This window comes from Tympanuchus pallidicinctus, unplaced genomic scaffold, assembly GCF_026119805.1.
Source record: "Tympanuchus pallidicinctus isolate F22 unplaced genomic scaffold, pur_lepc_1.0 scaffold3, whole genome shotgun sequence".
NCBI lineage: Eukaryota > Metazoa > Chordata > Aves > Galliformes > Phasianidae > Tympanuchus > Tympanuchus pallidicinctus.
In genome coordinates this window covers 49,482,705-49,510,120 of record NW_026294747.1, presented here as the reverse complement: position 1 = coordinate 49,510,120, position 27,416 = coordinate 49,482,705, and the positions used below count along the sequence as shown (strand labels likewise).

At 46.5% G+C, this 27,416-nt stretch overlaps 2 protein-coding genes across 6 annotated transcripts in view; one reads left to right on the top strand and one right to left on the bottom strand.

The window, feature by feature from the left end:
- TRMT61A (tRNA methyltransferase 61A) overlaps nucleotides 1-9,002 on the bottom strand; it is a 75,299-nt gene extending 66,297 nt beyond the window's left edge. For 3 of the 4 annotated variants that reach the window (XR_008209287.1, XM_052694520.1, XM_052694518.1), the window contains exons 1-2: nucleotides 8,878-9,002; nucleotides 6,614-6,978 (exon numbers count right to left, since the gene is read on the bottom strand). Coding sequence is in view for 3 of the 4 variants with exons in the window: in XM_052694520.1 (XP_052550480.1) it covers nucleotides 6,614-6,944 (331 nt within the window). In the remaining variant the exon portion in view is untranslated. Of the gene's footprint in view, nucleotides 1-6,613; nucleotides 6,979-8,631; nucleotides 8,750-8,877 lie in introns of those variants that run through there. The other variant, XM_052694519.1, reaches the window with a different exon arrangement.
- A 3,776-nt stretch (nucleotides 9,003-12,778) lies between these two features.
- CKB (creatine kinase B) lies at nucleotides 12,779-20,470 on the top strand. Of its 2 annotated transcripts, none has more exons than XM_052694512.1 (8): nucleotides 12,779-12,888; nucleotides 13,537-13,749; nucleotides 14,841-14,995; nucleotides 15,858-15,990; nucleotides 16,831-17,002; nucleotides 18,489-18,612; nucleotides 19,348-19,537; nucleotides 20,106-20,470. In XM_052694512.1, exons 2-8 carry the CDS (start codon nucleotides 13,557-13,559, stop codon nucleotides 20,282-20,284), a joined length of 1,146 nt encoding a protein of 381 aa, XP_052550472.1. In that variant the 5' UTR covers nucleotides 12,779-12,888; nucleotides 13,537-13,556; the 3' UTR covers nucleotides 20,285-20,470. The 2 variants fall into 2 exon arrangements, with proteins under 2 accessions (XP_052550472.1, XP_052550473.1); XM_052694513.1 differs by lacking the exon at nucleotides 13,537-13,749 and adding an exon at nucleotides 14,178-14,365 and having other exon boundaries at nucleotides 12,790-12,888.
- Nucleotides 20,471-27,416: the final 6,946 nt, after the last annotated feature.

Here is a 27,416-nt window from a genome sequence, read left to right as displayed (position 1 = left end):
GAAATTAAAACTGGAACATAAACAATTACTTTAAGTGAAAATTCATGCATCCACACCAGTATTACAATAAAGCAAGCAGAAGACAGAGGGCAGTTACCTGTGCACACGTGACAAATTACCCACTTGCGCTACCAGCTGGATCTAAATATTGACATAAACTTTTCACTGGTCAAAACAATTAATGGTATCATGGCAGCCACGTGGCTGCAAAAGCTCAATAATGAACACACATAGCAAAGAAACAGCATTTCACATTTTTTTGTAATGACAAAAGCAGGGATGCCCATAAGATGCTAAACGACTGAAATCTGCCATTGTGTTTCACACCAGAAAGCGGGACTGCATGACTGAGAACTTCTGCAATCCTACAGAATGTAATTTTTTTACCTTCCTAACAGGCAGTGCTGCTGACTTTTTGCATTGTTCTCAGCTCATCTGTAAGAGTGAATGGGAGGTCTGCCAGCACAGCTGGGATGGACACAGAAGAGAGGCAGCCTGTGCACGTATCCAGTTTCCTTGTTCATATCTTTTACATTTTTAATCTGCTTTTCGAACCACCAGAGAAGATACAGTTTGTCTCCTTCCTACAAAATCCTGTTACACTGTTCGGTTTGTTTTCCAGTACTTTTTTTAATTCATGAACACTCCAAAGCCAAACCCAGCACCAAAAACAGGATGCTGGAAGTCATCGCTTGCGGGCGTGTATTACAGACTGAGCTTTTGTCAAACAAGGTTGCCAGGAATTATTTGTTGTTGACTGGCTACTGCAAACATGAGGATAATACAAACACATCACTAATGAGAAGAGTATTTCTGAAGATGCTGCCTGCCTCCTCCATGACAACACTCTCCAAACTGCAGGAAACAAAGAACAAGGTGGTGAATCATCCACCATTGCAAAATTTCTTCTTTTCTTGAAGTGATCACAGAATCTGAACCCAATCCCATGAAATGATGATGACCTCGGCTCTCATATGCCTGACAGTTAACACACTTGTTGTGGTTCATCAATCCTCACTGGGGTCTGGCACAACTCCTAATGCTGTCTACAGAAGGCAGGTTCAAATCTTTATTTCTCTTCTATTATAGAAGGGGAAATTAATGTTTATATTCACCTCCTCCCCTGCAAATCTGCAATATTTAACATCTGAGCTTTCTCAGCACCTTCTCAACTCCTTTTTCATTTCTCTCCATCCATCTCTGACACCTCTAAGCTCAGAGGAGTGCTTCTACCCTCTCCCAAGACAACAAAACCAGCACAGATTTAGAAGGATTTATATCCTAACGAGTGGACACCTAGATGAAACATTCAGGCTGAGTACCTATTGATACCTGTTTCTGATTTACAAACAGCAAAGTACTGATCACATGAACAACCCACCAATTGCCCTGACCTCAAAAAGGTTTGTTCTTCTCACCTTCTGCTGATTCAAGAGACATGTTTTCCACAGAGAAGCCTCCACGCACCTCAGCATCATGAGGCAGCATCCACACTAAGATCATTCCTCATTTCAAGGCTGCAGCAGACAACATCTGACCCCTTCAGAAATAACACCTGCTGCTTCAATACTGTGTAGATACACATCAGGAGAGCAGTCGAGAGAAACACAAGCATTCCAACAGCATCAAATACAGCACTTGAGGGAGAGCTGAATAAGAGGGAACACACTTCCACTGTTTTCTGTTTAGTCTGGTTTTCTAATTTGCTTATCCTCCTGGAATCCTACCCGTGCTGCAAACACAAGAGACCTGATTTTATGTTCCACTACGTTTTCTCTATGCTTGCCTGCCCCCAAAGTTTCCTTTCCATGGGCTTTCCCTTTTAAAGAAAGGAAGTAAAACTGTGATTTCGAACCCATAGATGTTTACAGCTGTGCTTATTCAAAATATTTGCCAGGTTTATTACAGCAGGTTTGTAATCCAAACTAAAGCTGAGGAAGCTCTTAAGTGCATACATTGGTTTATATAACACAAAAACAGGAAAAGTGGTGTCATTAATTTCTGGATCGATGCAATATCTAGTAACATTTTAATAGAATTGAAGTATCTGCTGCAATATTTGGCTACACAAGATATTATAAACCGGTCAAATAGGAGAAAACAATCAGTGTTGCTCTATTAGTCTCCTAGCTACCGCACTTAAACCTAGCAAATAATAAGACGGGTCATGAGTCAGCCATGAGAACGGATGGAGCCTCAAAACCAAAGGAGAATTAATCTTTAGGCACAGCTAAAAACTCCACAGCCAGTATCTAAAGAAACACAGGAACACTGCTCACTGTACGTGACAAGTTTATGTAATGGCAGAAACGTTTTAGTGAGTATATGGTGAGATCTTAATCTGATAGTTCTAACTCAAAAGTCTTTCTGTGAGGGCAGTCAGGCACAAATCATGGTGAAAGAGGTGAGAAACTGCAAGATCAGGGACAGACGGAGGCAGGAGGAGAGGGAAAAGGAAATGGCCTGGCTACTGCAGGAGAGATGGTGCATGAAGCACTTCCCCTTACAGATGACCTCCTACTCTTGCATTTCTGCTGTGGACATGCTGCCCAAATGGGCATTTTAGGAAGCAGGCTGGAGCCCAAAGAAGGCCACTGTTCACTGGATGCAGGAGCTGGGGAAGGATGGCATGGAAGTTTTCAAGGCTGGCACAGCCTACAAAAGGAATGGGAATGTGAAGACTGAAAAGAATTTGCTCTTAAGAGATCCAAGAGGCAGAGTTCTTTAGGGAGGGATCTTCTGCAAAATGGAGGTGATACTGTGAAGTTCAGAGCTGCATGAGAAATGCACTTTGTGGTCAAACAAAATGGTAAGATGAAAGGAAGCCCGGAAAGCCTGGAAACAAGAACTTCAGGGTACCAACAGCATTCCTCAGCCACAGGGCTGCACCCAGCACAGAGATGCCTCATGTGGCCACAGTTCTACTTCAGATGGTGGTTATGCCAAGAGAATACTGTGCTCTCTGATGTTAATACAGATGAAGCTTTTCTTCTACTTCAGAAGGTGTTACAAAGAATCACATATTCAAGTTCTTCTCTTTCTTACCTGCTAAGAGGCAGATATGGGAGACATTATAAAACTTAATTAATATGAATATGTCCCAAAATTGAATTAATAGTTACAGAGCTTTGGTGTGTACACAAAAGATACAGCTGTAGAGTTTACACACACTTATGCCAAAGAGATAGTGCAGACATGAGCAGTCAGAAAAGTCACAGCACTACAACTGACTTGCTAGGACTCCACAATAATCTATTAATCATTTATTAAGTATCAATTAATCATTAAGTCCTCCTTAATTTTTTATGAGCGTACTTCTAACAAAATCTACACTCAGACCATGAGTTTGAAAATTTCATAACTGTTTTGGAGGAGCTGCAGTGTAAGGCAAGCTGGCCACAGGCTCTTGTTACCTGTCCACAGAGGAGCCATGGGAACTCAGAGGACTGTTCTCAGTCTTCACAAATCCCATCTGTGGCTTTGGAACCCCATTGCTGTGTGGCAATGAACAGGGTTTAGCAACTTTTAATTTGGGACTTAGCTGAAGGGAAACAAAAATCCAATTAACATTTTTGCTCATGTGAGTCTAATTTTGTTGAGGGCTGAAGGATCAGTGGGATACTGGTCAGAATACTTTGGACTAAATTACATTTTGTCTAAATACAATGCTCTGTTGAAAGCAAAATATTTCTTAGATTTATCAGATTAAACGAGGTTTCACAGTACTGCACTACATTCCCTGGGCAATTCTGAGGGTAAGGACAGACACTTGTTTAAGCTTTACTAGGGAGAAAGGACAGTAAAAAAGCCTAGATAAGCAGGTGCTGGAATAAAAAAAAAGAGGTATTTACTTATGTTTAGCAACAATATCAGAAAGGTTTCATATTTATTCCAATGTAATATAAATTTTAAAACAAGCAAAAATTAATTGTCAAATGGAGTCATTACTCTGTAGGCAGCTGCAATCACAGGACTGAAGATAGCCTTGGCTTGGAAGATGGTATGAAGTTAGTTTTGGAGCTTTGGAGAGTGGTGAAACAAAAAAAATTGAATGTATTCCTTTACTTAAACAGTGACTGCACATGCAGTGAGCACAGGTGAGATCAGAGTTACCTGATGAGAGTGAAAGTTTCACACTACCCACTGCAGGGATTGCAGCAGCTCTCAGGTGTCCTTTATTTCTGGAAAGATCAGGCTGCCAAAAACTCTTTTCAAACTGGTGAATTCCTCAGGCCAGGGACCAATACTTTCAAGAGATCTTAGCTCCACCAGCAGGTTTTGAATCTCAACGTACTTTCATAAATTAGAAATTAGCAGGAAACAGAAAAAGGATCATATTCCTATGCCTCTATCATGAAACAACAGGCAGATGCTGAGTCTCCTTACAGCCTCAACAGAGTTTGCTGGGATGATTTTAATTATGCATGTGCTGCTTGCTCTTTATGTATTTATTAAAAACTATTAAAAACGGTAAAATCTGTATTAATATGCTTGTATTGGTTATGACAGATCATTATGAATCAATTTAAACTGAACAACTCAAGTGATATACAATTAAGCCTTACTTTTTAAACTGATTTTTCCTAACTACGCATGTAAGATAATATATACCAGTATTCACAACTTCAGAACACGACGCAGAGGGCATTTCATCTTACTTCACCCATTCTTTCTATGTACACTTGTGCAGATTGCTCCCCAGTTCTGCTTGCTCACCCCAGCTAGGTGCAGGACACCTGCCACAGCCCAGCAGCAAAGAAAGGGGAGCCTGGCCTGTTTACTGTGCCTGTTTTGCCTCTCCAGCCCCACAGCAACCATGTGTATCAGTTCATGGTCAAATAATAAACAGACAGACTTCCATGCTAATTAATGCTCAAGATACATCTAAAGACAGCACTAACAGGAAGCAGACTCAAATGCCATTACTAGACCAGATTTCCTGCCTTGTTTCTGTTAATCACCATTGGCTAGCTCCTCCTAAGCCACACAAGGTTAAACAAGCACTACTGATTTTCGATTGCTGAATGTGGCCTAATTTTGGATGGCACCGAAGTAAGTTACACCATCACACTGGAGGCTCCAGTTGTCAATACATGTAACAGTTTTTAATTCAAATCACCAATTCTGGTCAGTCGTAAGCAGACATGCAGTAAGAACTCTTGCTTTAAGATTAACTCGTGACTCAAGCCACAATACTCCCTCTTTCCTTGTGAACAGTGAATCTTTCAGGCAATACAAGCACAATGTTTGTAATAGAACTGTTTGCTTTCCCTAGAAAGCTGAAGTGAAAACACTAATTAGGACAGCACAGACATTAAAATAAAGCTGGAAACAATTTTCCATTAACAGAAAGGATTGTTTGTAGTTACAAACAGTGGCTTTTGACTCACAACATTTCTGAGAATGTGGATCAGTTAGCTCATCAAGCATTTCCATTTCTTAGCTATTCAGGTAATTCAGCTTTCAAAGATCTTCATCTTTCATCATTACTGACAACAGTAATGGTGCAGCTCTGCCCTTTAACATTCACCTACCCCAAGAAAGGGGTCAGGAGCTTCTACATGGCCTTGCCAGCTTCCAGCATGCCCATTTATGACTTATTATGGGTACGACTGGATGCAGGTAAGCAGCACTTCAGTTGTGTTGGAAAGCAGCCACAATACCCCAAGGTTGCCCAGCATCATGTTTGGGTAGGCGCAGGAAATGTTAAATGCAAGTTAACAGTGCAGTACAACCTTGTCACACTGATCCTCTGCCATATCTATGCTTCAGAAGGAAGCACATAAAACTGCTTCCTAAAGAGACTCAAAGTAAACAGGCAGAAAAAATGAGGACAAACTATCTACAGTTCACATTTTTGCAAACTACTCAAACGAAATCAAGCAAGCCTCATACTGCCTGCAGTAATAAAATCATGAAAGTGTTATTATAAACTGTATCTAGCCATGAAAATGTATATCCACATGAAATGTAACTCCTCCTTACTTAAAAATTATGTAAAACTATGGAAGTGGTAATAAGTTAAACCAAGTTTTGAAACAATGCATAGCACTGTGATGAATGCATCATCTGTTCTACTATGCCACTGCAGTGAGCTGTGCATGAAGTTGAAATGCTACAAGTGGATCACAGCTGGGAAGAGAACAATAAAATGTACATAATTCTATATCACATGATAGAAACACTGACACTCGATTCCCCATATTGCTTGGTCCAGTCCCTCGCCATCTTTCACTAATTCACCTCAGTGATGTTCTTGCAGACTGCTAATCCAATGTCTGACTTTTTATTCAAATCATGTTCTCTTAAAAATACGTCTGAATAACTTAGTAGTTTTAGATAAGGGAAAGAAGATTGTTAATATATTTAAGATGAATTAATCATGTACTCAAAGGTTTGTGTACAAAAGGCTGGCATACTGAAGCAGCGTAGCTTGTTGGAGAGGCAATAGTTGATAGCATGTGCAAATGAAAGAGAATTACTCCTTGTGTGGGCTGGGAAAATTGTATCACAACGGAAAAAAAGAGAGATTTTGCAAAATGTAAAGCTAAGTGTGTTTTCCATGGAAAGTGTTGGTGTTAGTTCTTAATAAAAGATCTCAAACTATTATTACCTGATTCGCACACTATGGAGCCTGGCTTCAGTTCTAACATCATGGTGATTACAGAGATGTCAGTGGAATACAGGATCTGTGTCCTGTGTGGAAGATTCACAGTCCACAGTTCTGGAGTTGGATGAAGAATAAAAACCCATCCTCCTTTACTGCAGGTCACTTTGGAGCCATACTTCTTGCCTATGAGATCTGTAGAATGCCGGATGACCCCATATTTAGTCTGAGTTACACTGCCTTGCTGGACTTTCACAGGAAACATGGATTCGTGGCCCAAGAACACAATAGCTGTGTCACCATCCTTGATTGTATCGCCATATTCAACAAAACTCATTGCAACAGTCTTGCGGTTGGCTGGTGGTCGTCTCCTAGAAAGGGACAAATGCCAAGACAGTGTTATGGTGTCACGATGAAGCTGTAAGTACAGACAAGTTATTTTATTTCCCCAATATTAAAGAAAAAAAGAAAAAAAAAAAGACACACCGTGCAAGTAAAATGTTAGCAAGAGAACCCCTCATGGAGCCCAGGGACCTCCCCTCAATGCACTCCTCACCCAATTAAAATCAACAAAAAGATCTCACTGACTTGAACATAACCACTATTTGTACCATTGTATGGTACATTTACAAGCAAAAATTAGCAAATCTGTTAGCATTTACTCAGCCTGCTCCCTAATGCCACTGGGAAACTTGCAAGGCAGTATTGATTTCAGCAATCTGTTTGGTTCCAGTTCACAAGCTCTCAGAATATGTTGTTAAGCAGTGACTTTTATTTTCTTCTGGTGACTTATCCCTTGGTGATTTTACAGTATGTGACAACTGTGACCTGCCTGGATCTCAATCACCAATTATTAGGACCACTAGCAAAAGTTTACCTGAAAGTTTTCCAAATGAAGCTTGAGAGATAACATAAAGGTAGTATCCGCATTAATTTAGGTATAAATTTGACTAAGTACAAAGAAAAAACACTGTGGCCTTTAATTTGCCATTGGGGGTGTAATGTGATTGTCTGGGAAGTGATCCATGCTGCAGCTGAACGTAAACAATCTCTTGCCAGCTAGTGCAAACACACTGTATTGTTTTAGCCCCATGTTCTGCGAGCAACAGTCTTAAATGTTGTTGTCTTGGAAAAGAAAACCTCGAAATGAGAAGGAAGCTTACAATAAAACCTGGCGCTGCTTTTCAGATAAGGCAGCTAACAACCTAAGCTGCAGGCTGATCTATTCATGGAAAGAATTGTGTAATGTGGTGATCCCAAAGTTAGAGATTAAAGTCTATGACAGAGGGCTCTGGGAGTTTGATTCCCGGTAGCTGGACAAGAAAATTAAAAGCAGCATTACTTTTCACAGAAAAACAGAATCACGGAATTGTTTGAGTTAGAAGAGACCCTTAAAGGGCATCCAGACCAACTGCCCTGCACTGAACAGGGACACCCACAACTCCAGCAGGTGCTCAGAGCCCCATCCAGCCTGACTTTGGCTGTTTCTTAGGACAGGGCATCCACCATCTCCCTGGGCAACCTGTTAATGATTTGATTCCAGTGCTTTCTTATTGAATGTGTACAAGTTTTGTCCTACTTCTCTGTTTTTACTAAAACCAAAAACCTTTTAGTTCTGAAATTGTAGTCTATTTTTCTTGACCAAAATTTGAGTTCAATCTGCTGTTCAGCAGCTAGATTTATAAATGTGCTGCTACAGTGAGAATGAGAGGCAGACATGCTGGTAGGCCACGATTCCAAAGCGTAAGGCATGAGGTGTCGGTGCTCGTACAGTAAAGCACACCAGGCATGTCTGGACACAGGGTAACACAGCTCAGAAATGTACACACACCGGACACTGTCAGACGGCAGTGATGAGTTTTATAGCTTGCACCATCGGATTATACCGATGTTCTTAACTCTCCTGTAATAAACACTATTCACGAGTTGTTGTTTTCAGCTCGTATTTAGAAGAATACCATTTGTAAGCAGCTCCGATTCCACCTCATCTACACGTCTTCCTTTGAACCCAGCCCCGCACTCACCGTCCCCCACGCCCGGCCCTGCAGTGTCCCCTCTCCTACAGTGTCCCCAGCCAAACGCCTGAGGGCCGCGCGTTGCCGACTGCGAACAAAAGATAACACGCGGTGGCCGCTCGGCCCGCAGCAGCGCAGCGCGGTAACCGCCGCGCTCGGCTCTACGCAGCGCCGCCGCCCCGCAGGGCCTCCCCGCGGGCGGGGGGCTCGCGGTCCCCCAGCAGCGCCGGCTCTGCCCGTCCCCACGGCCGTTACCTCCCGCGGCCGAGTACCGCTAGCAGGCCCGGCTCGGCTCTCCTCACACGCGGTGCCCGCCCCGCGCCTTCCCGAACCGGTCGCAGGATGCTGACGACGCTCCGCCGCCTCCGCCCCCGCCGGTCCTGCCCGTAGCGGCCGGTCACCGTGGCCCGTACCCGGCTCGGCCGGCCGCGCTCCCGGCGCCGCTCCCTCGCCCTCCGCCGCCCGCCCCGGCCGCCGTCCGTCAGCGGAGCCGGGCGTGGGGAGCCCCGCGCACGGTGGCTCCTGCGTGGGGGGCGAGGGGCGTGCGGCCGGTCCCTGCCTGGTGCAACGAGAGGTCCCTAGGGGCGCTGGGAGGCTGGACGGCCCTTCCCGGCTTCTTCCCTCCGAGCACCTCCGCGGGCGCCGATAGCTACGAGCCCGGGGAGGATCTCACGTTCGCCAAGTGCGGGCGATTGACTTCTGCCCCTTCCCCACGGAACGGCCGTGCCTTTGCCACCCGAGCCTCCGTGCAGGCGGCTTCCAGAACGTTCCAGCTACTTCCCCTGCGGAGCCCGGGGAAAGGCAGCTCGAGGCCAACCGAACTCCTCGTGCCGGTTTCTGGAGGCTGGAGGAGAAACCCACAGCAGAGTGTGGGCTCAGAAGGAGCGGAATCATCGAAACCCCAAATAGCACGGCTCTAACTCCTACTTGTGTCTCGTGTTTAGGATTGCAGTGATGTGGAGAGCCGGAGGTGCCCCGGTGGCGCGGGGATGGAGTCAGGAGATGCCCAGGAGGAGGATATCGCCTCATCTGCTGCTCCAACAAGCCCAGGCCACCTGGCATGGGAGGGCGCGGGCACAGCAGATCTGAGTCACCTCGGACACGCAGGTAACGTTCTGTCTAAATCAGATAATCCTCTGCTGCTGCGTTCACCAGTGGCTTGAGATGCACAGGAGTGGAGAACAAGTCATTCCTCCATAATCAAGAACGCCATCAACGTATGCTTAGCTGAGAGCTGTGTAGATGACCGTTTGTGAGTCTTTTTTATCCATGTGATTTCATCAACTGTGAGGGAAAATTTGCCCATTATCTTCAGTGAGAACATTTTTATGTTATGCTATTGACCCGCCCGTATCAGAGTTGCAGAAGTCTTTGTTATTTAGTTATGAAACTCCTCCATCTCATCTAAACATAATGTATGCAGTTTCAGAGGTTTCTTAAACTGCAGACTCCTACTCAGCTGTTTTTCTGACTGGCAATCACAGCTCTATTCTGCCTTTATATCTGCACCTACCTTGTTTTTTTTTTATGTGTCATTTTTTCACGTCATTTGCCGTAGTTTATATTCTTGTGTCCTTTCTTTCCCTTAAAAAACTGCTGTTCAGATCACTGTGAGCCTGACTGTATACAAGACCAAACAGCTCCTAGTCTTCAACTAGGAATTGAAGCAATTTTCAACAGGACGCTCAACCAATGTGAAAAGGGATAATAACAAGGCAGATATACAGAAAGCAGTAAATGGGAAGAAAATATTTGGGAATTTAAGCAGATGCAGCTACAACCAGTTCACCTGTTGATGCACGAGTGTTACGTTTCATTTTCAAGTGCTGTTTACTCAGTAAGTAAGGCTTGGGAAACAAGGCAGTTATACGCAGTAAAATGTTTTCTTTTGCTATTTCCTGATTTGGAAATATCCTTCTAGATTTTCAGTATGTTTCCCCTGAATTCTTCAGGTTCATCTTGCTATCACGTGAGCAATTTCAGAAGACACATTCCCTAGCTAACACACATCTCCTTGCAGTTGTACACTGCACAACATTCATAATTAAGCCTCTTAGGAAGTGTTCACTGCACGGCCCATGATTAACTTCCCTTCATTCTTCATTGTTGAAGCTCAGCACGCAGATCTCTGCAGTAATCACCCCACCTTTCCAGCCTAAAATGCCAAACTGCATCATAGTTCACACATCAGTGTGCACTACAATATCGTCCCATGGAAAGGACATGTTGATGCCTTTATCACAGTCTAACAGGCAATACAGGCTGATCCAAGGAAAGTATTCTCTCAGCAGATGAGCTAGATAAAGCAGTTGATCAGAGGCTGTTGACACACAGTACTGCATCTATAATTAAGCCACTAGGGAAGCAGGGATGGGATACCGTAACAGAGGTAGGATCCAGTTTGCACACAGCTTTCAGCAGATCTCAAAATATAAGCTAAGAGTGTATTACAAATTTGTCAAATAACGGTGAGGAAAAGGGCATGAGGGTGCAGTGTTCATTTAACGTGTTTGCTAGGTATATTTTGATGGTGTCCCACCATGGCTCTGCTCTGTCTGTGTCTTCTTTCAGACAAAAGCTGTGTGAAGGAGAGGTGTGTATGTTGGAAGTGTGATAATGAATGGCACATTGAGAACACAACCGACTCTTAATAACTGTAACAACTGGTGTTCCCTGTTCGGCAGGATGGGGAGGGAGAGTGTCTCCAGTGCAAAGAAGTGAGTTATTGAGGTAACCTTGATTCCACAAATGTATAACACAAGTAAGTGACAGTTGCTTCTTGTGTGCGTGGCAGTAGATTATGGAACGAGACAGACGGAGCCTTCAGTAGCTCTTTAGTATGGGTTTTATTGGGGTGAAGAAAAACACCAGAAAATAAGCTTGTAAGGTTACAATATGTTCTTAGTATTACTTGTGTTGTTCTTGTATTGTTCTACATTAAAAATAACTCTGACGAGTGTTTTACATTAAGAAAAAAAACAAAACCACACAACTAGAACTTGGCAAAAAGAAGAAAAAGTGTTGTAACTCAGATCATCCATGAATACGACATGTATTTTGACAACTCTGGGAATGATTTTTACGCTTACGTTCATTGAATACTTGCATAGGAGGGCTTTACCTGTAGTTGACACTGTCCTGAAGAACGGGCATTGCGTGGAACTAGTGAGATGTAGGGGAAGATTTTGTGAGGTTAAAAAGGCAGAGGGGACTTAGAGAGGATTTGTTCTTTGATCTCGGAGATAAGAGACCAGACTTGCACAGACGCTCAGCCCGACTTCTGAAGCTCGTTTGCTCTCACTGTACCTGGGATAACTGGGAAGCCTGGATGGCAGCCAAACACAGTGCATTTTTATTCGAGGCAGTCTGAGCTTTTTAGTTTGTAATGGTTTCCTGTGCATTTATTTTTTCCCTGAAGCTGGACAGTTCTGTAAGTTCTGCATTGGTGTCATGGTGCTGAGGGCACTGGTTGTGGTGCTGGAAGAATCACGGTGGGGACGATTCCTCCATCTCTCTGACACAACTCTAACACAGCAATTAAATGCGCAGTCCGGGTGCGGGGGATGAAGTATGAGATAAATGCACTACAGAGAAAGATAAAGAGACTGTTACGTGAAGGGCAGCTCCAGGTTGCCGTTCACTTCTCCAAAACTGAACTCTGGGCTGCATAAGGTTTTTGGATGAGCCCTGCGCAGCAACAGTCACCGCTGCCTGAATGTGAGCATAGGATGGCTCAGATGCCCTTCTGCACCTGTCCCCACAGGAAAATCAGCCCTTCTTCAATAAAATTCAGGTACTTTCTTTGCACACGACAAAAAGAGACCTTCAGTGCGTTACACAATAAGCCTATGTTCAAATCTGAGCAAGGGTGAAAGCAAAAAGCCATGTGCGCCCGCCTCGGTGCCTAACGGCGCCGCCATGTTGAGGCTGCCGGTGGAACGGATGTACGTGCACGTCTGCGTTCACGAGATCACGACGCTCACCGCTCCGTGCCCGAGGCAGGCGGGCCGCGAGGCCAGCGCCACCGGCCGCCCAACCGCCGCGCAAAATGGCGGCACGCCTTCACCGGCCAGGAGGAGCCGCTGGCTCCGCCCCCTCGCGGCTCGACCAATGGAATGAATGGGCTATAAATAGCAGCCAATGGGGCGGTGGGTCGCGCTCTATATAAAATGGGCGCGGCGGTTGACTCGGGGCTCCACTCCGGCTTGGGCAGCGGGTGGGTGCGGAGCGGGCGCTGAGGTCCTTGCATTTACTGCGGAGCCCTCGGTAAGTCCCGGGGCAGCCGAGTCGTCTGCAGCTTAAAGAAAAGAAGGAGGAAGCGGTTTAACTTTTATGAGAAAAAATGTATTTTTAATGGTGCGGGTTGGAGCCGGTTCGGCCGGGAAAGCGTCGGGGGGAGCGGGATGGGGCGGTGCGGGACAGGTGCGTACCGGGTGCGGCCGCAGCTTGAGCCGGAGCCCCGCTCTGAAAGCAGTTTACCCCGGTATTTAGCAGGGTAGTTACATACGCTCGCCCCAGCCACGTCCCTCGAGGGAGCCGTCCGTTGTGTAACGGCTCGGTGAGCACTGCCCTCTCGCCCCGCTCCCCAGCTTAGCGCTGTCGGTACCGGCGCCGGGCGCGGCGCTCCCCAACGGCTGCTCCGGCTGGGGCTGCCCCGCCGCTTTGGTCGCCGCCCTGCGTCCCGGCCGAGCCCCGGAGCGTCCGGACCGGGTACCGAAGGATGGGGCAAGGCTTGCGGAGCTAGAAGAAGTTTCTTTTTTTCTTTTTTTTTTTTTTTTTTCCTTTCTCGCTTGGTGTCGAGGAAGGTGTTGTGGCAACGAAGGTGTGGATTGCGTGGGGTGGAAGCAAAGCCAAGGTGACCTTGTTGGTGCCTGGTGGCCTCCCCTGGTGATAGGCTTCCCTCTCTTCCCCCAGTGATTGCGGTAGGGACAGCCATGCCCTTCTCAAACAGCCACAACCTCCTGAAGATGAAGCACTCCGCTGACGATGAGTTCCCTGACCTGAGCGCGCACAACAATCACATGGCCAAGGTGCTGACCCTGGACCTGTACAAGAAGTTGAGGGACAGGCAGACTCCCAGTGGATTTACGCTGGATGATGTCATTCAGACCGGGGTTGACAACCCAGGTAACGGCTGCACCCTTAGGACTGCAGGGCGGTCTGCTCCCCCTCCTTCCTGGAAGTGCTGAAGTGCTCCTTGACAGCAAGCCCCACACGCAGCCAGGGACGGCTGTGCTGAGGAGGCCACGATTTGCGGAGCCCTGCTCCTCGCTGCAATCTGACACAGCAATTCCCAGGCGTTCCTATTATGTAACTGCTCTGCTAAATACTTCAAATCTGAACTAAAAAAAAAAAAAAAAAGCAAATGCTCAAATGTGTTCTAATTTTTATGCAACCGGGGGGGAAAAAATTCTCTGAGCTGTGTGGGCTTACCCGGCTGTTCTGAGCTCGTCCTATTCCAAAGTGGTTCTGTGATGTTCTGTAGCACTTCTATGAAAACAAGGGGGAACAGATGCATATATGTGTTAACATTACAGTATTTATTTTTACTCTAGCAATATCAAAATGGCCCAACTAAATAATCAGAGGCTGCCTCCCGATGAGGAGTACCCGGACCTGAGCACCCACAACAACCACATGGCCAAAGTGCTAACCCTGGATTTGTACAAGAAACTGAGAGACAGAGTCACGCCCAGTGGCTTCACCCTGGATGATGTCATTCAGACTGGGGTTGATAATCCCGGTAAAATGCGCTGAGATATTCTGTGGGAGCCGGCTGAAGTAACCGGTGCTTTTCAGTATGGTGACTTAAGCTAAGCTCGTGGAGGTGGTATTTATGAGCCAACTAGGAAAATGCAGTTCTGTCTGTAGCAGAGCGAACAAAGCGATGCATGCTTGCTCACAGCAAAGCATGGTTGTTTTAAGTGTAGTTCTCTCTACGGGTTTGCATTAGCTAGTAAAATTGGATGTGCTGTGCAAAATTGCCCTAAACCAAAGCTTGACAAGAGTGTGGCTTAATGGCAACTGCTATGGTTTCCCATAGCACTGCATTTGACTAACTGGATGAAATGTGAACTGTAGGGTCTCCCACTGCTATTAAGTGAGTGCATTTCTAAGTGACTAGATCTGCTGTGAAGAAACTTGCCTGGTTAATGCTGTGCTTGAAGTATGGCTGAGCATCACCCAACTAAGCTCTTCTGCCTTTGTTACCACTCCAGGCCACCCCTTCATAATGACAGTAGGATGTGTAGCTGGCGATGAGGAATCTTATGAAGTGTTTAAGGAACTCTTTGATCCAGTTATTGAGGACAGGCACGGTGGCTACAAACCAACTGATCAGCACAAGACCGACCTGAATGCTGATAACCTGCAGGTATACATTTTTGTTCAGTTACTGATACCCACTGATCTGAGGCCTGGGGAAAGCTGTGAGCAATTGACAGAGCCTGAGCAATCTGTTTAGGCCTCTCTCTTTCGCTGTGCATAGGCTGACAGGCACTGTGCCCAGTGCAGTCTTACTCAAGAGCCTGCTGCAGTAGATTGTTAGTAACTGGGTAGAACCAGGCAGCTGACAAGCAGGACTTGCTTCATGTGCTCTGCAATGTAAGTCATGCCAAACACGTTGAGCATGTATTTCTTTGGCTGTGCTAGTTGTGAAACAACCCAGTCCCAGGGCTGTTAGAAACATCAACTCTTTCTACTGTATGATGATTTAGGCTAAAAATCAGCCAGTGGTCTCATGTTATAGAACAGCCATCGTTACGGCTGGAAGTAGAAGCTTCTAACCATCATGCAGATTTCAAATGTTATTACAGTCTCTGGGAATTCCAGCTGCTATCTTGGTTGGCAGCCATAGGACATCTCAAAAATTAAAATGCTTTGACAATAACAATTCTCATTTTCAGGAGTAAGCACCTACCTAAACAAGGATTTGTCATGTTAATACCTCTAGATTGCAAGTGAGAGGAGTAACAGAAGCTGAGATCTGGGTCTGAGATGGGTGTAAAACTGATGGTACTCTTGTCTTCTAGCACATACTTAAAAGCCCTAGTCTTAACCTCAAAACAGGGAGTTTGTTACTCCCAGCTTGTTGGAAAGTTGAAAAAAATGGTCCTAAAGTGCATCATATTACAGCACAACTAATCAGTGTCAAATAGAAGTGCACAGAACCTGTGTGTATTTAGGGTAAGCATCTTTGCAACAAGTCAGTACTGACTAATTTTCTGATCTTGTAGGGTGGTGATGACTTGGATCCTAATTATGTGCTGAGCTCTCGTGTGAGAACTGGCAGGAGCATCCGTGGATTCTGCCTTCCCCCTCATTGCAGCAGGGGAGAGAGACGGGCTATTGAAAAGCTTTCTGTTGAAGGTAAAGTGTTGAATCAGGCAATGAAGGGAAACCGACCTTGTCTAGGCAAAGAGGCGCTCTGTGCAGTTGGAGAATGGAGGTGTTTGGCAGAAGCTGCTTTCCTCAAGGCTTAACTTGAATGTGGAACCTTCCCTGAAAAAGGCAGCTTGGATTATGGTTGCATCAGTGTTGCAGTTTGTAGCTCAGAGCAGGAGCGCACGTCAGGGAAGTTGGGCTGTATTAAGTCGACCTTTGCTGATCTTGAAAGCTTCTTTCTGTGTGTGTGGGGGAAGAGGTTGGTTCATCACAGCTCAAATCTGAGAAGTAATAGGTATGGAGCAACCCTAGGGCTTGAGTCATGGTTGCAGTATTTTGTGGCTTCTTTTAATTGACTTTCATTAACATTCAGCTTGCTTAGAGGTGTAGTCCAGCTCTGAGTGAGCTCTAGTTCTCAGTGGAACTCCTCAGCTGCAGTTCTTTCTGTTGCCTCCCACTTACTTTAAGCCAGGGGAAAGGATACTTTCTCAAGGTGCTATCCTGTCACTGTTCCAAAACTTCTCAAGGGCAGGGTAACAGTCCTTGATGAGAATGCTGCTTGTTGTATTTGTGACCTTGATTCTCCTTGGGAGAAAGCACTTCACTACTACAGTTAAGCAGCAGTAATGATCCTATACTTTATGTAAGGGAACAAAGACTGCTTGTTTCTGCCTGGAAGGTGCACACAAATCAACTGATACAGCCTTAAGTTCTGTAATGCCATGCAAAGTCATTGCCATTACAGATGAAACAAGGGAGGAACTAACAAAAGCAGATAGTTTGAATGCAATCTCTGCTCCCATCCTAAGAGTGCCTGTCTTTCAGCTCTGGGCAGCCTGGGAGGTGATCTCAAGGGGAAGTACTATGCTCTGAGGAACATGACCGATGCAGAGCAGCAGCAGCTCATTGATGATCACTTCTTGTTTGACAAACCTGTTTCTCCTCTTCTGTTGGCATCTGGGATGGCACGAGATTGGCCTGATGCCAGGGGTATCTGGTGAGTATGTGCCCAGAAGGGAGAGTTGCATGAAATCCCTACAATAAAAAAAAAACTCTTGAAATTTTGGTTGTGGCTGATATAGTTGGACAAAACAGCGTGTTGTGAACTTATGCTGCTGAATCTAATGAAGAACTGTGTGGTATCCCCTGGGGAAGTGATATCTGAAAGCAGAACTTGCCCCAAGTGTTAGTGTGTACTGCATTGGGCTGGGTAGGAACAAGCCAGCTTGGCTGGCCTATTTCTAAAGCCTGTCCATCCAGCACAGGTTTGCAAAGCACCAAGCAATAACTGGAGCAACTTAGGGAAGTAGGTAACTTCTAAAAGAGTTAACGTTCTGCTATGTTCAGCTCTTGTACCGTTAGTTCAGAATAACTAAGGTAACCATGGCGTGAACTTAACTGAGTCTTGATACCAGATGCGTAGTTGTTCCTTTGTAATCTCATTGCTTCTGCATGCAGAAACTCACTGATGCCAGACTAATGTGGTGTTACCTCATTAGTGATATTTCTTCCCCCCCACCAGAGACTCAGTGGCATCAGTTGACTGATGCAGGGGTATAGGGCAGAAGGATTTTCCTGGTAACGTGTAGGTCACCTACATAAAACCGCATCTCAGGAGCTTCTGCAGCATAATTAACTTGCTCCCCTATAAGCCAAGGGTTGGTTCTTAGCTGGAGTGCTTCGAGCTCATTATTGTAGCTGTTTCAGTAAACAGCAGAGGAAACATGCTTTGTTTCTGTAGATCACTTTTAAGATTGCATCATCTAGCTGCAGATTGCTAGCATTAGATAGTGCTGTCATCTGAGCATGGCTAATGTACAGGTTTGAAGTGTAGAGTCTCAGTCTGTGTAAATAGCTTTCATCAGATACTAGTTAATTCTTACTGTAATCAAGCTGAGAAATCATCAGTGTGATACATGTTGACCAGCTGCAAGCTAGTACAGAGGGACCTTTGGTATTCAGAGGTTTTTATGGTATCTCTGAAAAGCCCCAGATCTAAATGAGTAGTGGAAACTCGCCTCAACTCTCTTACAAGGTACAAAGGGCAGCCTAACAATATGATAATTCTCATCAAGTTCTGCTTATTCACGGTCAGCGAGGTGTCTGTGTGAACATCTGTCTATGGGTCTGCTTCAGTGCCTATATTAATTGCCCTTCTGCAAACTCTGAACAGATTAAATCTCCTAAATTTGTGGACTTGAACATAAATGAGGTGAGAAATGACTCCGTTTTGATGCTCTAACATTGGCTAATGTCATGCTATTACTTTCTGACATAGATACAGGCCACTTGCAAATACCTCTTGAAAAGAATAGGGTAAAAGTACAAGCTTAATTTTGTTAGTGCTTGCATGGAGAACAGGAAGATGAATTTCTTTGAAGAAGCAATTATATGAGACTCTTGGAAGCTACAGCAGTAACTCGGTGCTTCTAAATCTGTCTTGAAAATGGCAAGGGAGACAACAAGTTTGTCTTGTTTCCTAGGCACAATGACAACAAGACCTTCCTTGTTTGGATCAATGAGGAGGATCACCTCAGGGTTATTTCCATGCAGAAAGGTGGCAACATGAAGGAAGTGTTTACCCGCTTCTGTACAGGGCTAACACAGGTAAATCAAATCTGCTTGAGCTCTGGGTCTAAATATTAATATGGTTAGAGCTGACCATACAAGCTCTTCCAGGCTGGGAGCATTCACACAGGAGGTGACATCCTTCTCCTTTGGTTTGTAGGGTGCTGCTTCATAGTTTGGATCTCTGGGAACATCCTGATGAGATCCTCTGTTGTGAGGGCTCTGAAATGCCTGTACTGGCAAAGCATTATGGCTAAGAAATCTGGAATAAATCCTAATGTGACACCTTTATCAAACTATACTTAAAGGATCTCTACATGGTTCTACAAATCACAGCATTTAGAGAGACCCTGGGTGGGAGGAAAAATTGCTTAAATGTGGATGGATGACATTAGACAGAAGTTTCTAGGCTGCATGCTTTTCTCAGCTTCTGGTCTTAATATCAGCTTGTGCTTTACCAGCCCCTTCCCTAATCCTAACAGGCACACCAGTTTGACATTCACTAAATCAAGCTTCACAGTAGATAGCAATTTTAGGCTTTGTAGTGTAGCTTGAACTTAGGCTGTCTCGCTGCTGGGAGCAAGATTAAGGCCTTACAAAGCCCCTCACTGGTGACCCTCTTCTACAAATGGAGGGGGCCTATGTAACTGAAATAGCTGCTCAAACTGTTGTGGCTGTTGCTATGCAACTGAAGCTGTAAATGAGCACTTAATGGATGACCTACATCGTTCAGACAGAGAACAATCTCTAAACATCCATTCTCTCTATTTATAGATAGAAACTCTCTTCAAGTCCAAAAACTACGAGTTCATGTGGAACCCACACTTGGGCTACATCCTGACCTGCCCATCCAACCTGGGAACAGGGCTCCGTGCTGGTGTGCACATCAAGCTACCAAACCTTGGGAAGCATGAGAAGTTCGGAGAAGTCCTTAAGAGGCTTCGGCTGCAGAAACGAGGCACAGGTGAGAGGTGGTGATGAAGTGCTGCCCCTAGAAGGCTGCCCCTGACCAGACAGCAGTGATAGCCTGGCTACAGCCGAAGCTAATCTTGGTTTATGCTGACAGTGCCTGATAGACCATCCAGAAGGGACTTTTCTAAAGCATGAGGGGACAACCAAGCATTAAAAGTGTAGTTTGGAAGAGGCGGAGATGCTGGTGCTTTGCTTGAGCCTTATTATATCCAGCTTCTGAGCACTTGCAGGCATATCTTTCCATGTGGTGTTGTGAGCATCTGGTAAGGTGAACCTAGTGGCCTGTTGTAATCAGGGATGGGATTTCTGATTTTTAACTTCTGGCTAGGATATAGCTACAGCAAGTACTTCTGAGTGCAGTTAGATTACTCATGAGTTAAAAATTAAAAAGTGGTTCATGTTTCATCACATTCAGCTTTATCTCCCTGAAGGGAAGAGGAGGTGGTGGTAACTTGTACAGAATTGTCTTTCTGTGCTCCCACCTCTTTCTGGTGGGGGCAGAAAGGCAGACTTACTGGCTCAGGCAGTGGTCAGTGTACTCATTAAATCTCTTGCTCCAGGTGGTGTGGACACAGCTGCAGTCGGAGGGGTGTTTGATGTCTCCAATGCTGATCGTCTTGGCTTCTCTGAGGTAGAGCTTGTGCAGATGGTGGTAGATGGTGTGAAGCTGCTCATTGAAATGGAAAAACGCCTTGAAAAAGGCCAGTCCATTGATGACCTCATGCCAGCTCAGAAATAAAGCACTTTATTCTCATGCTTCCTAACTTATTGGATGAATAATAAAATGTCACTCCAATTTCAAACCCCTTGGGTCAGAGCCCACCTAGTTACACTGTAGAGAAGTCTTCCATCCATCTGTGTTAGAGTTTATTTTTTGATGGCTGAAATGTTGCTGAAAACGAAATAAACTGTTGTTTTGGCCTGATCTGTCTTAGATGTGTTAACTGAATGTTTTTGAGGTGCAAGTGATTTGCTGTTCCTGGTTAGCTGAACTGTGCTGGTGCAGTCTACTTGTTGGAGTTAGAAATGTGCTTCTAGCAGTGGCAAAAGAGATTGCAGCTGCTGTAAACCTGAGAACTGGTGCTAAACATGAGTCACTTTAAACCTGCCCTACCTTGAAGGCTTCAGCTTATGCATCTGCTCATGGTGAGTGTAAGCTGTCATTATCCAGAGTAGGGCAAGCCAGACTGACTCCTGCAAGGGAGGGGATCTGGGTACAAAGGGCTGCTGTTCAGAGCCATGTCCTCGTCATGCTGTAGGGCAATGCTCTGAGGTCAGACTTCAGCTCATAATGATACCTACACTGCTGATTTGTTGGGAAAAGATCAGATCGTATCCTCAGGCCTGTGGATGTGTAGAGGGTTGGAGTGAGCAACTAACTGGTTCTTTTGGGGGCAGAGTGGGGTAGAGCTTGGACTAAAACAGTGCTTCCAAGCTCTTTAGGTTTGTCTGTTGAAGCGATGAGGGCTACGAGTGAGTTACAGGAAAATGTCATAATTGCTGCTTTGCTCAGCTTGTTCTTGGTGCTCTGTGCTCCAGTTGCCCTATAAACCAAAGAGGCAGAAGCAAGATAGAATGTACCAATTTTTTTTTCTAGCCCTGGCCTGGCTTGCAAACTCAGGCTGTTCTTGGGGTACGAGCTTACAGTGTTGCATCGAGTAGATCTGTTCTCTAGGATGACTGTAATTTGTGCACGTATGCTTGCCATGGGGAAGATTCCCCTCATTAATCTGCAAGAGCCCCCCCTTCTTCCAGAAGCAAGCAGTACTGGGCCCTTAGTAACAACACCTTTTGCAGCTCATACAACCTGAGAAGCAGCTAACGTCTGCTCAGCAGCTTTACCCACAGCTGAAATCTGGGTTTTATGGAGAGAACGTGATGAAAGGTTGATGCATAGCTCTGCCGCGTGCAGCTTTATATAGCCTCATGTAGATAACTGAAGCTTTCTTTTGTAGAAGCTGTGATATTTCCAAGGCTGTGATTGCATGCTGTCACTGAGTTCAAGTGATGGCTGCAGTTGGGATAAGCTGAAGGCTTGTGAGAAATCTCAGAGGTGACTTCTTTTAAATGCAGCTCCGTATTCAGGTTTAGCTGGATGGGGGAGAGGAGGTTTGTGAGAGCTGGGGGGGAAAATGGTGCCAAAAGGAGCTGATGAGTTGTGTACCCTTCAGATCTTCCTTGCTGTACTTTGTGTCATTGTTCCAGACACCATGCAAACAGCTGGTACTGCATCTTGTAATCAAGGAGCACTAATTTAGTGATGCCTCTCTCCGAGATGTTGTTACAGCAGTCAGCAATTACCCAATGTAAGGAGGTGCCTGAAAACTTGTCTATTTTTTTTATGTTGGCTGCACTAATAAGGCTGTGTCTCTGCCTTTGTATCTTGTTTCTCTTATGCCCTTTGCCTATCAGAGCTGTACCTGTTCAGAGCTGTACCTATTCACCTGTTTTTAGCAGACTGAGGCAGGACCAGTAGCTAGCTGACAAACTGTGGGAATGGCAAACTAGTCCTTAATGCCTGCATCCAACCAGAAAATACTGTTTTTTTTATTGATTTTCTTTCCCACCCACCACCTTAGCTGTGTTTCCTCCTGTCACTGCTGAGAGGAACAAGACCGTGTTTTTGTTTCAGCTTGCAGCAAGCAGCTGGGCCCAAACTTGGCATGGTGGAAGGCTGGACAAGATGTCCTGCTGTGGTTGGTGCTTGCTAAAAACCTATGCTTGAGAGAGAATTAAACCTTCCACCCCCTTGTCCTGATGCCATGAGGGAGCAGTGCCAAGAACCTAGCTGCAACTCATTGTGCCCTGTGTCAGGGAGGCAATGGCCTCGTCCTGGGGGAGCAGGGGACAGGCAGCAGTGGTTGGTGTGCTTGGTGCAGGGAGCTGCAATTAACTGTGCTGGCAGAGGCACCTGTCAGCCCAGTGCATGTGAGAGCGGATGGGGGGCTGCAGGCTGTAACACAGCACTAGCTGTGTTGCCCTGTTGCACAACTTGACGTGTTCTCCAGTCTCAACACGCACAGGTCTTTCAAGGGAAATTTCTTCCTTTTAATCCCCTTCTTTATCCAGATGCTTCTGCCTCCCCCTAAGAGCCCCTGCAGCTGCCTGCTGCCTTCTCTGCTCCTTGCCCAAGGAACTGAGCTCTTTGGGATGCTGTTTACTTCTCACCTTACACTTACTGGCAGCAGGCAGCCCATAAACGCTCCTTTTATTGTTTTTATGCCATTTACTGGGAAATTATTCACCGTGTTTTATTCACGTGTGGGCTAAGCCACTTGGGGGGCAGCGATGGGATATCGATCCTGGGCATGGTGCCATGGGGCAGGAAGCTCCCAGCCCTGCCACAGCCTCCCTGGGGCAGCAGCTGAGTGTGCAATAGGGCACAAGCTGCAAGAGACCCCAGCATCTCACAGCGAGCTGCTCAAAGTGGGTGGCTCCTCTCTGTCCTTAAAAACAAGGCCTGAGGACAGGTACCTTCACCTGCTGGCTGCACAAGGCTACAGTGCTCAGCTGTGCCCTATCTACAGCCCAGGCCAGGGCAGTGCTCAGCTCCAGCTTCCAGTTTTGCTTAGAAAGAAAAGGAGGCTGCTGTTGCTCAATGGCTTTGACACCCATATGGCAGGAGGGCCGTCGGCACTCAGCCTGCATCCAACACTTGGATGAGTGTTGCCATATTTTACACAACAGGGAATAGCTCGAGTGGGAGCGTTGGAGTGATTTTGCTCCACCCACACAAAAATGTGGTGGTGTGGTGGGCAGGGCACACTGCTGGGAATAGAGATGGCATCACAGCCTTTTCATCTCACTTTGCTTTTGGCCCAAGCAGCAGCTGGGAGGCTCCTGTGGCTTCTCTGCGTTCCTCTGGTTGCTCTGCTTTCCCCTTTCCTAAAAAATCCCAGTTGCTATTGATGAACGCAGCCCAGCCCAGCCATCCACTCTCAATATAGATATGTCTGCCTCCCCAGGGTTTTGCACATTGTTATTCATCCAGGGAAGGGGGAGCCAAGCCCCACAGTGGAGGAGAGCACCCCACTCACCCAGCCTTGGTGAGACTGATGGGAATGAGGGTCCATCAACCCTCATCAAGGAGGAAAATGCATCTGTTGCACCCACAGAGCAGGTCTGATAGGTAAATAGGCAGGAAGGATTCAGGCCGGAATTAGAAATTAATGGAAAATCTGCATTTAGCAGACAGGGTAAAGATAGGTATCCAAACCTACAAAGCTGTTTGCTTTCTTCTGCAAGCACTGCCAAAGAGCTTGAGATACCATATACTATATATATATATATATATATATGCATGCATATAGAATTCCAGATGGCAAAAGGTCCTGTGCTCAACAGCAGGGAAATGGATAGCAAGAGTACCTGGCAATCCTCAGACAAATAGAAACACTGAAGTGGTTTTTTTTAATCAGAAGTCAAAGGTTTCAGCATAACGAAACTTGCCTGGATTACTCAGGAATGTGTGAGACCCTGGGAGGTGAGCAAATGTAACCTACCCAGAAATCCATGTTTGTTTTCCTCCTGTTCTGAGCAGCCTGTGTGCTCAGAGATCCCCAAGCCATGGCAAATGAATGCTGGGGCTGCTGGCATGGCCAGCTGAGCCCTGCCATGATGCGGGATGGACAGCAGGACACCAATGGGACATCTTCACAGAGGGACGGCGTCGGGTCAGATTGCTGCTGTGCAACTGCCTCCAAGTTGGGACTTGTCTGGGGAAAGCCGACTGCAGAGATACTGTGGGAACCTGCATGGGAAGAGGATTGCAATGGGCACAAACACCCATGGCCCCAGAAAGTCTGCTCCTCGCCCTGGAAGAGTAAAAGCAGGCTTTTTTTGTTTTGTTTTTATAAGCCTTCTTTTTAAGGCAAAGCAGCACTGAGCATCTCTCTTCCGAGCACCCTGCTTCCATCCCTCTGCCTTTGGGATGTACCAACAGCGAGCCGCGAGCTACGTGTTTTCCAGCACTCAGTGGTTTGATCTTTTTTTGGTGCACGTCTTTATTTATTTGTTTTTGCAATGAGCCCTGTGGTTTGCAAAGAGACTGGGCAGCAGGATGGAGAGCGTGCAGCTGAGCGTAGTGGAGCTGCCTGCCATGGAATGCAGCAGCTCGCAGCCCTCCTGGTTGGAGCATGGAGCCAGGGGCAGCATGGAGCCAGTGCCATGCCAGGGGCTCTTCTGCTCTAGCAGCAACCTGCAGAGGAGGAACTTCTAATGGTTCCCCGTGACTCCTGCAGGCATAGCATACCCATGCTGGCAGCACTGGGGAGCAGAGAGCCATGGAGAAAAACACTGCTGCTTGGACACCAGGAAGATGGGGATGATGACAGACTATAAAGCTGCAACAGGGCAGCATCCCCAGGCAAAGCTCTCCCCACCTGTGCACGGCTCTTTGCATTTTTTAAAAGCAGACAGAAGGGCAGCCTGCTTTTCTGACGAGGAATCGAGACCCTGGCCCTGGGGCAGTGGCAAAGAGAGGACAGGGAGCAGGCGGTCAGCTGGAGCCCCCGGAGGGGCATGGGGCAGCAGATGGCCCGCGTGCCTTTTCCAAATACTTTTACATAATCAGTGTTAAAAACAGCAACGACACGTGTTCACATTTAGCTGATCACACTCAGCCACCATTTCCTGCTGTACCTGTGCACTCTTCTTCTCTCTCCCTACCATCTCCATTCTGTTTGCAACTGCCATGGCTGTGTTGACAGTTTCCTTACCACTTAGCTCCAGATTGAAGTCTCCACCCCAAACAGCTCCTCCAGAGAACCGTCACCTAGATTTGTTCAAAACGCCCTGCTGATGGGCCTTTCAGCTCCCATCATTCACATTAAATTAACACTAACCTTGAGCAGGGATCACTGAAAGCACACAATAATTTTCGTAAAGGGATTTTGCATTAAGAAGATACAGAGAAGCAATGAAATGCATTTATAAAACCAAGAGCTATTTAGCTGAGCATGGGAATAGTTATTAAAAAGCTTCATTCGCAACACCAGAAGTGGGATAAAACACTTTGTGCCTGCAGGCTGGATGCTAGGAAATACCTGCTGGTGTCTGGGGAGGGAAAACACTGATGCATGCAACCTCCTCATCCCCACCACTCTTCCAAATACAAGTCCCCATCCCTCAGCCTTGGTTAACCCTCATTTCTGACTTCTGCGTGTGCTGCTCAACACCAGTTAATACTGAGCTTAAAAGAAAACCCAATAAACAAAGCAGTAATCTTGGGAGCTTGGCACATCGCAGCCCTTGGTGGCTCACTCAGATGTGGGCCCCTGCCTCCCCGCTCTCCTTTGGAGGAGAGGATCGCTCTGATCCTCCAGAAGAAACAGAGGTAAAATGAAATGAAGTCCTGCTTTGACATGGAAAGTTCTCCCCTTTGCAGAGCATCTCTCGTGCACAAACCCACTCACAACCCTGGGCAAAGGTTTCAGCCGCACACTTTTGTCCCAACAAGCTGCATTTTTTTTATTTAAGCCCCTTGTAGTCTGTTCCTTCCTCAAGATTAAAGAAACAAAAACAGAAGTAAAAATAAAGTAGAAAGTTCCCAAGGGAGCTCAACCTTTCCTTTCCCTGCTGCCTGCCCTTCAGAAATAAAAAAAAAAAACAAACCTGCCTGCAGAACATCTCCTGGGACTGAGAAATCTGTATAACACACAGTACGGGAGGTGAAGAGCCTGCTGTGGTGGTCTACACTCTCCTCCCAGCTGGTCCCCCAAAGGTCACCTCCCACTGAACTGGATGTCACCCTGCAGTACTGACCTTTGCTTTGGCCCAAGGGCTGATGGCAAGCAGCACCAAAGTGGAAGACGTGGCACTGAGGGACACATTTAGCGGGCATGGAGCTGATGGGTTGGACTGGGTGATCTTAGTGGGCTTTTCCAACCTTAATGATCACAGCCCTGGAACAGGCTCTCTCCCAGCTCCAGCTGCTTTGACCTCAAAGTTTTGTTGTCTTTGGGCTGTGGGACCCCTGCTGCCTCGGTACAGGCAGTGGCAGCCTGGGGCTTGCAGGATTGCTTGAAGCAAGTGGGACAAGCAGCTGGAGTCCATTAAGAACAGCCTGCAGGAAAGGAGGAAAAAGCAGAGACGAGGCAAGGAGAGAGCCATCAGTGGGTGACAGGGCAGTAGGAAGCCAATAGCTGGAGCCAGGCTCCCCATCTTCTTCTTTCCCTTGTTCTCATGGAAACGGGAGCCATGCCCACCTGTTGTTGCTGCTTGCATGTCTGTTCACACTTTGGCACCTCCCTCCCTGGCCCTGCTGCTGCAGGGAGCAATTTAGGCCTTAGGAAATGGATGGGCAGCAGAGAAGGGGTTAGGCCTCAGTACAGGGGATGGGCAGTGGGGAGAGGGCTGCAGCCCCAACCCCACACAGAGGCCCTGAGGAGCTGGCAGCAACTCCTGCGCCTGCCATAGGTCATGGTCACACTCACTGAGGGCTGGAAGCACAGGCTGGAGCCTCTGCACTGAGCAGACACGGAATATTTCCCACTGAATAAAAATATCTCCCTTGGCTGTGGCACACGAGACAGTCGCCTTTCTACTAGAGACTTACTTCCAAATCAGGGCATTTCGGTTCCCCTTCTGCCTTCCTGCTTCCCCCTTGCAAGCTCTGAATGGGGAATGCTCCTTTCTGCCTGCACAGCTGCCTTTAAGCAGCTGCCCAGTGTTCCTATTAAAGGATATTGTTTACTCTCCAGGCTGCCCTGGTGCTCGCACACGATGGAAGCAGAAACCCTTGGCAGCACATCAGGAGCTCGGGTGCGTTTGGAGATGCTCGTGCTTTTATGAAGGGTGGGGCCCTGAAGCAAAGCAGGGCTGCCCACAGCAGACTGGGGATTCAAGCCCCCAACCCACTGCCTGGAGGTGCT

Coding starts and splice junctions, on each gene's coding strand:
- CKB (XM_052694512.1), top strand. CDS start 13,557: ATGCCCTTCTCAAACAGCCACAACCTCCTGAAGATGAAGCACTCCGCT. Junction 17,003..18,488: donor CCTGATGCCAGGGGTATCTG/GTGAGTATGTGC, acceptor CTTGTTTCCTAG/GCACAATGACAACAAGACCT. Junction 18,613..19,347: donor TCTGTACAGGGCTAACACAG/GTAAATCAAATC, acceptor CTCTATTTATAG/ATAGAAACTCTCTTCAAGTC.